This window comes from Primulina eburnea, unplaced genomic scaffold (genome assembly GCF_022965805.1).
Source record: "Primulina eburnea isolate SZY01 unplaced genomic scaffold, ASM2296580v1 ctg1038_ERROPOS4800000, whole genome shotgun sequence".
NCBI lineage: Eukaryota > Viridiplantae > Streptophyta > Magnoliopsida > Lamiales > Gesneriaceae > Primulina > Primulina eburnea.
In genome coordinates, this window is record NW_027330581.1 from 776,173 (window position 1) to 791,747 (window position 15,575).

General features: G+C 37.7%; 3 protein-coding genes across 3 annotated transcripts; 2 read left to right on the plus strand and 1 right to left on the minus strand.

Annotated features, from left to right (window-relative positions):
• Window positions 1-830: 830 nt before the first annotated feature.
• Window positions 831-1,594, minus strand: LOC140820416 (uncharacterized). Its single transcript, XM_073180700.1, has 2 exons — window positions 895-1,594; window positions 831-850 (listed from the first exon to the last, which is right to left on the minus strand). Exons 1-2 carry the CDS (start codon window positions 1,592-1,594, stop codon window positions 831-833), a joined length of 720 nt encoding a protein of 239 aa, XP_073036801.1.
• A 1,577-nt stretch (window positions 1,595-3,171) lies between these two features.
• On the plus strand, window positions 3,172-4,789 carry LOC140820434 (uncharacterized protein At5g01610-like). The gene is made up of 2 exons (XM_073180723.1): window positions 3,172-3,774; window positions 4,227-4,789. The coding sequence occupies exons 1-2, from the start codon at window positions 3,298-3,300 to the stop codon at window positions 4,308-4,310; spliced, it is 561 nt and encodes a 186-aa protein (XP_073036824.1). The 5' UTR covers window positions 3,172-3,297; the 3' UTR covers window positions 4,311-4,789.
• Window positions 4,790-13,418: 8,629 nt separating this feature from the next.
• LOC140820417 (uncharacterized) lies at window positions 13,419-14,797 on the plus strand. The gene is made up of 6 exons (XM_073180701.1): window positions 13,419-13,715; window positions 13,880-14,080; window positions 14,167-14,274; window positions 14,354-14,423; window positions 14,498-14,605; window positions 14,714-14,797. The coding sequence occupies exons 1-6, from the start codon at window positions 13,501-13,503 to the stop codon at window positions 14,795-14,797; spliced, it is 786 nt and encodes a 261-aa protein (XP_073036802.1). The 5' UTR covers window positions 13,419-13,500.
• Window positions 14,798-15,575: the final 778 nt, after the last annotated feature.

Here is a 15,575-nt window from a genome sequence, read left to right on the forward strand (position 1 = left end):
CATCAGAATGCACAAGATCAAATGGCGCAATAGACAAAGAAATACTTTTATAAAAAGGCAAGGCTGAAAATTTAGCCAGTTTACAACCACGACAATCAGAAATATCATGACTGGATAAATGACCTACAACTCCTGTAGACAACAAAAAATTTAAACGAGACGCAGAAACATGACCCAAACGAGAATGCCAAAGATAAAAATCAGAAGACGAGCAACTCAAACGAAAAGACGACAAATCCACACTAGAAGCAGCAATATCTGATATTTGGAGCTCATCCAAAACATAGAGTCCCCCTTCCCTACGGCCTGTCCCAATCACCTTCTGAGATTGCGGGTCCTGAACACAACAATTGGTAGAAGTAAAAAGAACTGAGAGACCAGAATCACACAATTGACCAACAGATGCAAGATTTAAGGTTAGACTAGGAATATGGTATACATCTGATAGAGATACACGAGATGTGTTAACAGAGCCAATTCCTACCAATGGCATTGGAGTACCATCGGCGGTCATGACAGACAAAGAGGGAGCAGAAGTAACAGACGTAAAAGAATCAATATCAGGAGACATATGATGAGAAGCGCCTGAATCTAAGATCCATAAGGGAGGCGTTTTACCTGAATTAGCAGACAAAGACAAACCTTTAGGAGAGGAGGCTGACATGGCATGAGACTGTGAAGTAAGGAACTGCTGAAACTGCTCAAACATATATGGATCCAAAGACGGGGCAGCAACTGCATTGTTGGATTGAGGTGGGCGATACGACCATGGAGCAGTCTGCGACGGGCGTTGTTGTTGTGGTGGTCTTTGTTGATGCTGTTGCTTGCCTTTACTCAGCAATTTCGGAAACTGAGCCTTCCAATGACCTTTCCCCTTGCAGAAAGCACATTCACCCAGAGAGACCTTAGGAGCTGATCTGTTTTGGTTGCTAGGTGGAGAATGTTGAGGAGCAACAAAGACGGATGGAGTCGTATTTGTGACAGACACCTTATCTACTTTAGACTTAAGCCGAATCTCCTCTGCTAACAGTTCATTAACCACTGAATCAACAGATGGAAGAGGAGAACGATGTAGAATTGTCCCACGCAATCCCTCGAAATCATTCCGAAGGGCCATCAAAAACTGTACCAGACGTTGGGCTTCTCTACGAGAAATATACGGTTCAAATGCTCGCAGCTCTGCAGACTCAGTGAGAGCCAACTGATCCCAGAGATTAGTCATGGCAGAATGAAGTACGCGAATATCTGACTCCAATTGATACTGTTTGGCGAAATTAGACTGCGTATACAATCTAGCCAGATGATCCCATACCTCTTTAGCCGTCTCATACTTAGCCAACTGAACACCAATAGAGTGAGTAACAGAATTGTTAATCCACGTAATAATTTTTGAATTATCAGCCTCCCAATTGTCGACCAAGCCCGCATAATCGTTTGCCTGGTCGTCTGTAGGTTTAACCCGCACACCTGTAACATAGTTCCACATAGATTTTCCACGCAAAAAATTCTTCATAACATAGCTCCAATACGTGTAGTTTTTACCATCCAATTGAATACTAATCGACTGAATGGAATCATCCTTACGACTAGCCATAATGAAATAGACACAGAGAAGAAATCCCCAAATCTGAAATTCTTGAATCAACAGAAATTTGAAATCCCCAAATAACCAAATCAACAGATTCTAAAAATCTAAATATTGACAAAATCCAATCAAACAAAGCGAGAACAAATCAAAGCGAAAAATCTGAAAAACCGAAAATTCTGAACCTCAAATTGCAGTCTCGTTTTTCCCTAACCGAACAGTCTTAGAAAACAGAAAAAACGATCTCCACCGTTCAGAATGTACCTCTGTATGTTCTAAACCAACTGTCAAAATTTCAAGACAATCCAACGGCTGAAACGTGAGAGATCGCAATTCCCGTTCTGCTGCTGCTGAAAAATCCGAAAATCCGAAAAATCCCCTTCTTTTTCTTCTTCTTCTTTTCAAATCCGAGAAACGTAATTCGATCCCCAATAACTATAGACTGGATTAACAGTCTCTCAAAACATCAAACAAATTTATAGGACGGCTCTGATACCATGATAACATAGAGAGAAGAAGAATAGGGTTTCTTATTGAACCGTAGAAACAACCTAAAGAGTTTATATAGTTAAGGTTTACAATGAAAGTAAATAGACTAAAATATCCTTAGGCACTAATAAATATAATATTACTAATATAATATAACTAATAGATGCAACTAGGGCTGCAAACGAACCGAACATGTTCGCGAGTTTTTCGAGCCGGCTCGATAAATATTCGATTCGTATTCGAACTTATCGAATTTGAGCCGAACTCGAACACGTTCGAACTTTTTTTCGAGCCGAACTCGAGCCCAAATTATTTTGTTCGATAGCTCGCGAATAGTTCGCGAGCCTTAATATTTTATTAATATAATATAATTATATATATATATATATATATATATATACATTTCGAATATTTCGAGCATTTCGAGCTTCCAAACCTTAATATCCGAGCAATAATTCGAATAGTTCACGAATATATTCGAATATTTCGAGCCGAACTCGAACTTCATTTCGAGCCGAGCTCGAGCCCAAATATTTGAAATTATCGAACTTCGAATCGAGCTCGAACTCGAATATACCTATTTCGAGCCGAATTCGAGCCTGACTTTTTTACTATTATTCGGCTCGATTCAGTTCGTTTGCACCCCTAGATGCAACCATATGGATATTACTTTCCTCAACTCTTAGTCGATTGTTGTAACTTTTACTAGGATACAATTAATTTGACAAAAACTTATATTAGACGATCTCACGGGTTGTATTTTGTGAGATATATCTTTATTTGGATAATCCATTGAAAAATATTATTTTTTATGTCAAGAATATTACTTTTTATTGTGAAATTGGTAGGGTTGACCTGTCTCACATATTAAGATCTGTAAAACGGTCTCACACGAGACTCACTCCTTAATTTTTCACATTGTATTAATTTTTTTTTTATGATCTTTGGTATGAATAAATCCGAACGTGGAACTTGCTACACACAATCAGTAACTGACACGTGGACAAAATATTTTGTCGAGCACGAAATCCCCACTTTACCCTTGCCAAGGAATTAGCTAGTCCAATGTGGAAATGAAGACCCCAAAAGCATGGACCCCATTTTCGTCACCAATAATTCATCCTCTCCCCTCTTCTTCTCCATCCTGACCCCGAATCTCTCCTTGGACCCTGAGCCCGGGAAGTTTTCCATGCCCATAACTTTCGAGAACTGCTGCTAAAAAGATGCTCCCTTTACGCCATTTCTTCATCCCACTGACGGCCCTTTTCGTATGTCTATCGTTACTATCAGAAGCAGCTCCTAATGAATCAGAAACATCCATCTACGAAGTTCTCAAGCTTTACGGGCTGCCCATTGGATTGCTGCCTAAGGGCATAAGCAATTTCAGTTTCGAAGATTCTGGGAAATTTGAGGTTCACTTGGATCAAGCCTGCTATTCCAAGTTCGAGAGTGAATTGCGCTACAATATGAATGTAACTGGCACTCTGAGTGACGGGAAGATCAATGAGTTGTCGGGCATTTCGGTACAGGATTTGTTTTTGTGGTTCCCGGTGATCGAAATCCGGGTCGATATTCCCAGCTCCGGGTTGATTTACTTTGATGTGGGTGTTGTTTCGAAGCAGTTTTCACTGTCTTCTTTTGAAACTCCGAGGGATTGTTTGCCTGTTTCGGCGCCGGATCTCGAGGAGACTGTTTCAAAGGTCAAATATTCGATTTTCCCTTCAATTTTCTTCAAATTCTCTTTCTATTGGTTGTCCCCTTTCTTTATAAATTTTGGGGGATTTTCTATTTCTTAGATTCTGGGTGTTCTTGTTATGAGCAAGAATATCTAGATAACGAATATCTTTTGCAATGCGGGGTGTTCATTTCATTTAAGATCACTGGAGCTGACTAATGATCTGGATTGGGGCCAGTTACATTTTTTGCTTAAAAGATGCAAAAAAAGATTGAATCTTTCCCCATCCGTCAATAATGTAGATGCTTGTGTTAGATTCCCACTTTCCTTTTGGAATTTTTATTTAAACTTTGGAGTTCAGTTGGTTTTTGATAGCATCGATTTGCTTGAGTTGTTCTGTTTTCATGTTCTTGCTCTTCCGATATTTTTAAATGTGGCCATAAGCAGAAGAGCTGATTGTTGTGTCTTTATTACCAGATCGTACCGGCAAAGATTAGACTCGAGCATGATCAGGATAATGCCTCAGCCGCAGCCGCAGCCGCTGGAATGACAATATTGTAGACTTCGCAGGGGCAAAACATTGCACATTAGCTCAATCAAATAGAGTAGTCTTCATTCTTGTATTTACAGATCTGCAGAGTCAGTCTGGGTTACATGTCATATTCAGTCATTTCCAGTGTGCTTGCTACTTGAGTCCGCGAAGCACGTAAGTCCGCAAAGTTGTCAAGCAAGCACTCCTGTCTTTGATGCAATAAGCTTAAATTTGAATGGGAGGCATCCAGGAGGAAACGACCACGCCGGAGGATCAAGCTTGGTGAATCAGGAGATTGGGATCGACGCGAATAAACACTACTGTTGAATTGTTTACACATTCTTGTATCTTTGAAGAAATAAGAATTAATTTATTTATTTTTCATTTGCGCATCATCGGCACCCTGGCAACTCATTCGCGATGCCGAAGGAGTTGATGTTTTTGTGTGATCACACTGTTTTGTAGGCCATTCTGTATAACATGCGAGATTATGCAGAGAAGTTGTCCATACCATGATGTTCCTGGATGAAGATTTGAACCTAGGAAATTTCACAAGAATCATTGCAAAATACAGCTAACGAAAAAACATGGGTGATGATGTTGAATGGCGCATTTGAGCACATGTAGTCTGGATCATATAATGGTGCTTCTTTAATGGTCCCTCAATTATTTGAGCAGACTTAATTGGGGAGAGAAAATGAAAACAGCCACTCAAGGTTGATAATTGATGTTAATGCATTTTCTAAATCTGATAGAATGTAAAATTGCATTCATACTTCATACAATATAAACATCGACACTGACAACATCGATACTGGCTCCCAAAAATGAATCAACTGATATACATTTTCTTGCTCTCTACGTTTTTACCCCTCAATATATCGCTATTTTCATTCAATGTTTTAAAATTTTATTGAGCTAAACTGAACTGAGTAAACACAAATGTTGGAACCAAAGACCACGTTCGATAGATCATTGCATTCGGAATTCATTCTTTAAATTTTTTTGTTTTCGTTCCAATTTTAAAATGAATTATATGTGAGGATCCGGATTTTCATATCAAATCACCCCGAAAAGCTCGGAAAGTAGCTCAAGAGGAAATCGAAGCAATGCAAAACCATGAGAATGAATGGACGTCGCTCGGAAGAGGAAATCCTCAGCATAAGGAAGCTCATTGCAGAAACCCTCAGCTCGAGGAAGCTCATTAAAGAAATCCTCAGCTCATAAGTTAAAACCCTCAACTCAAGGAAGCTCATTCATTCTTGGAAGAAAAGCCCTAGCTCATGAGCTTAAACCCTTAGCTCAAGGGAGCTAAGTGATATTTGTCCTAAAAGAGACAAAAATATACTTATGAAAGGAGTGAAAAGTTGGACATAATCAATGTGTAAGAAATGACCATTGAGTGCACCAAAGTGACCTTTGGTTTTGGATAAAAATTTTACCATGTGGAAGCCACTTGGACCATCATCCTTGGGCATTTGGAAGGTCAGATGGCAGCTGAATGGGGTAGGGGAAGAGTCATTGTTCACCTATAGATACCCCATGTGTTGTAGCAAACAATACACTCAAATCTCCCCTCAATTCAATCCAATATTTCGGCCAAGGTAAGGAAGAAAAGGAGGCTTCGTGCGGACGTTTCAAGCCACAACAAAACACGTCGAAGTGCTGCTGAAACGTCTCAAGACTCTACTAAAAAATTCGACAAAGTGCTACCCAAGTTTCGACCAAGGCTTCGTCCGATTAGCAAGCAACTTCGAGCCACGTTTTCGAACCGTGGATAAGTGGGTCTATATGTTTTAAAGTTATGTATGTTCTAAAATTCGATCACCTACTGCATGTTGTGTGCAATTGTTGATTTCAAAAATCATTAAGTTGCTTCGAATCGTTTTGTTTCATACGTTGTCCTCCGTTTCGTTCTATATTTGTGTCCTTCTATTCGAACCACTCCGTCTCTGAATGATAAGTTTTAGTTTGAATCCGTCAATGGTGCATCGGGAACCTGTGAGAGAAAAGGTCCCAGAAAGAGCTTATCTATGGGAGAAGGCCCTAGAAAGATTCCTAAAGCAGGAAAAGGCCCCACACAGAGGGATCCCAAGATTAAGGATAGCCCATGATCATTATTATGTGTTTTTCTGATAAGCTCTGATAAGTTCCGTTCTGAAATATTCTGATATGAAATTCTAATTTGTTCTATGTCTGATTTCTAATAATCCAACTCTGATATATTATATTATATAAAAAAGGTGGTTTTAAAATGTTATGTATCAAATGTTTTCTTGTATTCGATTGGCCCCATTTGTTGTGTGTTTCCTAAAACGTTCACCCCCATTATGTCCATCTCCAAATGAGGAAGAAGAACATGTGGAAGAAAGGGAGCAAGAACAATTCTGGGGCTGGTAAAAAATCCAACGAAAGATTTTGTTCGACCCAATTATTTTACTTGTCCGATGTTGTAATTTTGATTTTTCCTTTACTTTGATTCTAAACCTTCTCATTTGATTTCTCTAGGAAATGGCTGCCCTCGTACTCGTGTTCAAGCTGCTCTTCCCATGCGTCAACTTACTATCTACAACCAAACTCGTGAGATTGCTACCCTAAAGTCTCAACTAGCTAGGGAGAAACAAGAGAAACAGGAGCTCATGGAAGCCAAAACCCTACTTCAAACTGATATACCCAGCCTCACCCATATCCTTGATCGAGCAGAGAGCCAGCTCACCCTTAACCCGCATAGTTCATCTCATGTGATATGACTAGTCGCCCTTAACCGCGAGTTGATGGAAATGATAGAGACTGAGAAAGAACTTGCTAACCGCGTTTGTCACCAGCATGAAGATCTTGCTAGTAAGCAAGAACGTTACATTGCGAAACTTCATGACACGATGGATCGACTACAACAACAGAACAATTATATGCATCTCGTCGTAGAAAATATGGAAGAAGAGGAAGAAGCACCCATGGATATAGTGGATGAAAACAGTGATGATGAAGACGTGATAGACTAGGCTAGACGAGCATTCCGATTGTAATAAAAATATGTTATGAAAGAAATAAAGTGTAGTCTTTCCTTTTAAATAATTTTTTTAATCATATATTAAAGTACTTTTTTTAAAAAAAATTTAGCCTATTACATAAAACTATAAGTTAAAATTTTTTCCGCCCTTTCTAGGTATAGAACATGGACGCCCAAACGATTATCTGTGCGCTTCAAGAACAACTCAATGCCAAGGATGTGGAATGTGAGGCATTGAAAGTAAGGAATGCCAAACTAGAGAGAGATAACTACCAGTTAGACAGAAACAATGTATGCATGATAGAAGAAATTCATCAGGCTAGAGAAGAAGAGAAAAGATTGCGTGATGACGTTAGACGCTATGTTGCTTACCACCTAGAAGTAGAACGTCAACACAACATCACAAAAAGAGAGATGGAAGCAACCCAAGGGAGGTTTTTGGCAGCTAAGGATCGAGAATACAAGTTTAACAAGGCTATTTACCGACTCCAAGTAAAGATAGAAGAGCATGAACTCAATGAGACAATAAACTCAACAATACAAGAGCTTCAAGATCAAGTGATTAACCTCGACGACCACAACACACTCTTACAAAACTACATCGATCAATTACAGAACGATGTGATCAAATATAGTAGATCTCGAGGAAGAGATGGAAATAAACCCCGAAGAGAATCCTGAGGGAGAGGAAGTTGTTGGAGATATGGGCGACAGAGAAGTCTTAGATGAATAGGATAGGCCCTAGAATAAGAAGCTATTGTATAAACGTTGATTAGACCATTATCTATGTAACCACTATGTGACTTTTGAAATATTAATGAAAGAAATATTTTGTTATTCCCTTATTTTCTAAATTATCAAAGCCATACATTTATTAATGAACAACTTAGAAAAACTTTTTGCTTATAGGAAATGGCAGGAAGACCTCGAAGAAACAATCGTAACCTATGAAGAACCAATCAGGATGAAGAAAAAGACCTATCTCCGCCAACACCAAGAGTTAACCTTAGTCAAGAAGACATAATGACAATTGCAAACATTGTGGCCGCAACGCTACAAGGGTTTGTAAACCCAAAGGTCAACATCAACAAATTCATACCAGAGCTGCAACAGCGTGGTATCAAATACCACTACGAATCTCTTCACAAGAACCGAGTTCCAACCTTTGATGGGAAACCCGACCCGGAAGTTGGCCACAAGTAGCTCAAAAATGTAGAAAGCCAACTTCATCTGCTAGAAGTTCCTGAAGAACTCAAGGTAGAAGTGGTGATACCATTTCTTGAGGATAGAGCTCGCAAATGGTGGGAGACCATCTCGCTAGCCATAGCTAAATATGGACCAATTACATGGCAGACATTGGGAAGAGAATTTTTGAAGCAGTACTATTCGGCAAAATTCCGTTTGCAAAAGCTGAGTGAATATGAAAGCGTTAGGAAAACTTTAGATATGATGGTGATTGAGTACACATTAAAATTCAATGACCTCGGAACGTACGTTCTAGCATAATGGAAGATTGACCCTAAAGATGCATCGTTTCAAGAAAGGGCTTAACAGTCGAATACAGTCGGCCTTAGCTGTATTCAAACCCACAAATTTTGCTGACTTAATGGGAGCTGTCATGAGCGCTGAGACTGACATCAAGCGCAGAGAGGGAGAGGGTAAATACAAGTTACCTTTCCTGGTCAGTCATCCCATAGAGGATAGAATTTTAAAAGACCCAACCAGGCGAGTGGACCGTCAAAAGGGGTCTTCCCCACCCCTTACAACAAGGAAATCACGCCTTGTCCAAATTGAAACATGAGACACTCAGGAGAATTCTATAGGAACACCGGCGCTTGTTTCAAGTGTGGGAAGTTAGGCCATCAGATTGCTGACTGTCCAGAAATCAAGGAAAAATGAGTTAAATCAAACATAGAAAACCATAAGCCGAAGGAGAACAAGCCCAATGCCCTGGTCTTCGCCATAACACAAGAGGAAGCAGATAATGCGGACAACGTGGTAGAAGGTACAATTCTAATCAATAAAATGTCTGCTTATGTGTTGTTTGATTGTGGTGTTACCCATTTGTTTTCATCCAAAAGGTTTGCTAAGAAACTGAAACTAGAAGGAAAAACTCTTAGAGAACCATTAAGAATAGCAACACTAGCTAGCAAAACGATTGAAACCTACAAGGTACATCGAAATTGAAAAATTTGCATCAGTAATCAAACCTTCAAGGTAGAACTGATTCAACTAAATATTGCCGAGTTCGACGCAATCCTAGGAATGGATTGGTTGGCTAGCCTTAATGGATTGACAGAAGAAGAGCGTCAAACTGCAGACTCTAAACCAAGAGGAAATCATATATCATGGCAAATCTAAGGAACAAAAAACTCATATGTCTGCATTTAAAAATTTGGAAAGCCATGAAAAGTGGTGAAGAAATTTACTTAGCAATGATCAGCGAGGTAAAAGACGAAGTTACTCTAAAGATAGAGAATATTCCAGTTATTCAAGAGTTTCCGGGTGTCTTCCCTGAAGAATTTCCTGGCAAGATTCCTGACCGTGAATTAGAGTTTGAGATCAACTTGATCCTTGGGGCTGAGCCAATATCCAAAGCCCTATACCGAATGGCCCCAGCAGAGTTAAAAGAACTAAAGGATCAACTCCAAGAGTTGTTGGATAAAAATCAGATTCGACCCGGTGCATCTCCATGGGGAGCCCCTATACTATTTGTAAAAAAGAAAGAGGGGAGTATGAAGTTATGTTATCGACTACTGAGAATTGAATAAGGTCACAATTAAGAATAAATACCCTCCCCCGAGGATAATTGACCTTTTTGATCAATTGAAAGGAGCCAAGGTCTTTTCAAAACTCTATTTGAGGTCACGATACCACCAACTGAAGGTTAAAGCAGAAGATATTCCTAAAACCGCCTTTAGGACAAGATACGACCATTAGAGTTTATGGTAATGCTGTTTGGACTGATGAATGCTCTAGCATGAATCATGGACCTCATGAATAGAGTCTTCAAACTGTACCACGATAGATTCGCAGTCGTATTCATAGATGACATCCTTGTGTATTCACAAATTAAGGAGATCGCGAGGAACATCTTCGCCTCAATTTACAGACACTCAGAGAAAAAGAACCGTATGCCAAATTTAATAAATGTGAATTTTTGCTAACAAGTGTCACCTTCTTGGGTCACATAATCTGTGAACTGGGTGTTTCAGTGGACCCTAAGAAAGTAGATGCAATTATGGACTGGCCTCGACCAAAAACATGACCGAGATTTGAATGTTTTTGGGTTTAGCTGGTTATTATACGAAATCCGTTGAAGGATTTTCTTCAATATTCATACCCCTCACTAAACTCACACAGAAGAACTCTAGATTCATTTGGAGCAAAGAATGCGAGAAGAGTTTCCAGATTCTTAAAAAGAAACCCGCATCTGCACCAGTACTAGTTGAAACATTTGCTTGAAAGCTTTTTTTAAAATTACTCAAACACTGGAATTTTAAAAGAATCATTCAACTACTAAATACAAATACTGCAATTAAAAAAAATCAACCTCGTCAAATTCCTAAACTACTATTTTAAAAGAACTCAAATGTGACGTTCAAAACCCTGCCAAACCATCAATGTATAAAAGATGTAAAATTTATAAAATATTTTTCTGCTGACTCATAAACATATAATGTGCGGAAAACGTATGATCCTCGGGTTAACGTGCGCACACCCAGCTCCGCCTATTCAGTCTTCGACACCTCCAGTCTCCATATCATCATGCTTACCTACATAATTTTCACCTAGTGAGACTAAAGACTCAACACGCACGAATCGTGATAACAAGTACATATACGTATCATACAACAGTGAAAAATACTATAATAAAAATACATCTCATGATCTTAAAAGCATGAACTTAAACATAACATATTAAAGCATAAACGTATCCATAACATATCTCGTCATATCAACATATATGAGTTCATTTTCTTTTATTGAATTAATATCATTAGTTGTGACTTTTGTATCAGCTCTAATTCGATTGATCCATCTACGTATAACCGCGATACCCGGCGGCGGGGACATCAATGACAATTTTACCCATCCAATAAGCCTTGGCCTTACATGTTCGTGTTCGTGTTCGTGTTTGTGTTTGTATTAGTCAAAACCAACTCCCCTCCTTCAAAAACATGTCATTATATTCATCACTTATAAAAACCAAGCATATACATACTGTAATGCCCGAAAATCCGAACACACTAATCACATGCATGCATGAAAATTATTTGAATTTTTTTAAATGAGTGGTCTAGAAGCATGTTTAAGTATTTGCATGGTTTAATGATTATTTAATAGAATGTTTTGAATGTGAACTTTCTGTAGTCGAATACGCAAGGTACGACGAAGGAGAGAGAACCAGACACGATTTTGATTAATTTTATACTTTTATAAAGTTATAAATAGAAACTATATATTTAGTAAGTCCAAATTAGGAAAGCGACAATTTATTTACAGTAAGGGACGAATTTAATCGGTGACGAACTTTTATGAAGAAAATGAGTAGTTTCGGGCGTGCGATCACTACAAGAAAATATGGATTTAACAACACTCAAAAGACAACGGTTTTCATTAAAACTGTTGTCTTTTTCCTTTTAACAACGGTTTTAACGAAAACCGTTGTCTTTGTGATTTTTTTTCTTGTCAAAGACAACAGTTTGTTGAAAACTGTTGTCTTTTATGGGTCAAAGACAACGGTTTGCTAAAACCGTTGTCTATGGGCGTGTTTTTTGGTTACTAAGACAACGATTTTTTAAACTGTTGTCTTTTTGCTGGTCTTTTATTTAGCTAAGACAACGGTTTTAATAAAAACCGTTGTCTTATATTGGTTACGACAACGGTTTTTATACCGTTGTCTATAAGAGTGTTTTTTAGTAGCTATGACAACGGTTATTGATACCGTTGTCTATGAGCGTCTTTTTATATAGCAAAGACAACGGTGTTAAAAACCGTTGTTTATTAACATCAGTGAGAGACAACGGTTTTTTTAGTAGCTATGGCAACGCTTTATAAAATCGTTGTCTATGTACATTTTTAGGGCCTAAAACAACAGTTTAAAAAAAATCGTTGTCGTATCACTAAACAAAAATAGCTTTTAAAGCAACACTCTAAATCATTTAACAACAGTGTTTAAAAAACTGTTGTTAAAAAAACCAATATCCCAACACTTATCCCCCACACACTTTAACGCAATTCACACACTTTTCACACAATAGAAATCGCGACACACACACACACACCCAAATCCTCTACCGTCGCCCTCTTCTTTCCCAGACGAATCAAAGCCGCCACCCGTCCGTTCGCCGTCGCCGAGGACCGGCGAAGGTAGCCCAGGTCCGGTCGACCTGATTGAAACGGTAATCGGGAGTTTTGAGCAAGGCACGTTCGTGAATCTCAGTCCTTTCCTGCGCGCGAGTTGTCATCGCTTTGGGTAAGAATTTCACTCGATTATTGTCCAATTTTTGTAGGAATTACGATTAAAAACATAGATGCAAGATTTCTGATCATATTTTATGGCATTTTCTTTCACGTTGAATGACTCAAGTTGCTTCAGATTTGAGCAAGGCACGTTCGTGAATCTCAGTCCTTTCCTGCGCGCGCGTTGTCATCCCTTTGGGTAAGAATTTCACTCGATTATTGTCCAATTTTTGTAGGAATTCCGATTAAAAACATAGATGCAAGATTTCTGATCATATTTTATTGCATTTTCTTTCACGTTGATTGACTCAAGTTGCTTCAGATTCGTTGGAGGGATCAAATTTCAAAATATTAAATGAATGTAATTTTTTGTTGGTTCAGATTCGTTACGCTTTGAACTTTTAGGCATTCCACCACCACACCACACCACAGTACACCACGAACACTCACATATATAATATATTTGAGCGAATATGTATGACTTTAGGATGCCTGATATTGTCTAACCGAATTTCTGGAAAAGATATTTGAAATGTGATTTATGTATAATGTTTTGTTGCATTTCGGATTATATATATGAAGATAAACAAAACTTGGAAAAAAAATTGATAGTGAAATCCAATGAGGTACATGTTATATTCGATGGCAAAATTAAATTGACTAAAAAGTTTCTTATTCATTCTATCTAACACGTTTATATTTGCAATTACCAGAAGGCCGAAAGGAAGACAATTGAACAGTCAATGAAGAAACATCATTTGTCAGCAAGTGTCCCAAGATCATTACATATGCAGTATTGTTATAGTAAGCGTGCTCTTGATGAAGGAAGATACATATCAATGATTTTAGATCATGATGTATTTGGCGATGATTACAAACTTATTCTGCACCTTGACGACATCATTCCTTTGTATCATTTGGACCCAATTTCGGCCAATTGTGTAGTTGGCTACATATGGTAAGTGATTTGATTTGAGTTATAAACACAAATATTTTGCAAATATTCTGTTCTACTGTCATTATAATGAACCCGGAATCTTGTTTGTTGTTACAGAAAATTTTGTGCTACCACTCTGTCTTGTTTACATTATTGTTTTGTATGACTTATGTTTTAAATGCCAGGCATCTTTACAAAAATCTATTGAAATATCAAAAGATGGAGAAATTCATATTTGTCAATCCACATAGCATTCCATATGTGTCAAAAAATACACAGGACAAAACAGGTAAGCTTGAAAGGTTGAACCACAATGCAAGTGTTATAGCAGATAGGCTCAGTGGTGCTTCAGTGGATCAATTAGTTTTAGTGCCGTATAATATCGGGTGAGTACGAATTGCAATCTCACTTTCAATGGCTTCATTTCGACAATTTATTGCATTTTATGCACTGATTATGTGTTTCTGCATAGTTTTCGTTGGATCCTCGTTGTCATTGAACCTTACAAGGAGGTTATTTATTTGTTGGATTCCCTGTATCATTGTATTCGCGATGAGGACTGGAAATATGTAGTGGAAATGTGAGTTAATATTCTTTTTTATTAAGAATTTAAATTTAGTCAATAAAAAATTCATAATAATTATTGTTATTGTATGAAGGGCCTTGAGATTGTTTAATTCAAACAAGGGAAGGAAAGGCAGAAAAAATGCTTTGTGGGAAGTGGTAAAGGTATGTGTAATTATGTTAAACAGTAACTTTAATTCTTATATTTTTAATTAACCATTTGTTTCTAATTACCATAGGCTCCTCGACAACCAGATGCAAAACAATGTGGTTATTATGTGATGAGATTTATGAGACAAATTATTGAAGAAATTTCAACTATCGAGAGAGATTCACTACGATCAATAGTAAAATTATATTGCTTCTTTGAAAATTTACATTGTCGATTTCAACCTTTTTGCAAAATTCAGTAATTATTTTTTTTTTTAGTAACATAATTTGTATGTGTGACACAGTTCACAAAATCGGAGTACTCTCGGGAAGAAATCAATGAGGTGCGTTCTCTTTTCATTTCACAATTGTTTGATATAAGTGAATGAACATTTTCAAAGTTTAAAAATTATAAATCCTCCATTTCCAGGGAATTGATGTTGTTGTGCTGTTGAGACATTTCGGATATTTTTTTTGGTAAGTACTAAATAACTGCATCTTCAGTCATTTGTCGAGGACATACCACGTTTATGTGTACATATGGTGTGATGATTGATAGATTTTATTTGGAATGATCGAGCTTGGCTGGCTCTGCATGCGATTTGTTTTATGTTTGAATCGATGGACTTCATTTTCGAGTATACAGTTGTTATGTTGTTTTGATTTTTTTCGGGATGTCCTATTTACGGGGAGGTCATGTCGAAATTTCTAGAAAAGTAAATCAAAATATTTATACCATTATGAAATCCTTCTTTATGTTCCTGAATTAAAACCTAACCAAATATGTTTGATATATCCCTTTTGATAATGGTTTGATGCTTTTCCCCGGGGACTTCATTTTCGAGTATACAGTTGTTATGTTGTTTTCGTTAGCAACCGCGATATGGTGCATGGAAATCTATGTGTTTTTGTTTTTGCATCAGCTGTTTTTGTTTTGTTTTTGAGCTCAGCTAAATATTCGAAAAAATATAACCATGGTTTTTATTTTTGAAAACAAGATAGGTTCGAAATGATAAACACTTTGCAGCTTCGGTAGACGGAGAAAGAAAGCTTGATAAAAATATGCACCTTTAGTTATATCTAGTGTTTTTTGTGTTGTAGACTTATTTTCGATCAAATATTATGGATTATGGTACGTTGATGTGGGCACAATTTATGTTTTACTTT

Coding starts and splice junctions, on each gene's coding strand:
- LOC140820434 (XM_073180723.1), top strand. CDS start 3,298: ATGCTCCCTTTACGCCATTTCTTCATCCCACTGACGGCCCTTTTCGTA. Junction 3,775..4,226: donor TCGAGGAGACTGTTTCAAAG/GTCAAATATTCG, acceptor CTTTATTACCAG/ATCGTACCGGCAAAGATTAG.
- LOC140820416 (XM_073180700.1), bottom strand. CDS start 1,594: ATGGCTAGTCGTAAGGATGATTCCATTCAGTCGATTAGTATTCAATTG. Junction 851..894: donor AGCTCCTAAGGTCTCTCTGG/GTGAATGTGCTT, acceptor TGGAAGGCTCAG/TTTCCGAAATTGCTGAGTAA.
- LOC140820417 (XM_073180701.1), top strand. CDS start 13,501: ATGAAGAAACATCATTTGTCAGCAAGTGTCCCAAGATCATTACATATG. Junction 13,716..13,879: donor TGTGTAGTTGGCTACATATG/GTAAGTGATTTG, acceptor TTTAAATGCCAG/GCATCTTTACAAAAATCTAT. Junction 14,275..14,353: donor TGGAAATATGTAGTGGAAAT/GTGAGTTAATAT, acceptor TATTGTATGAAG/GGCCTTGAGATTGTTTAATT.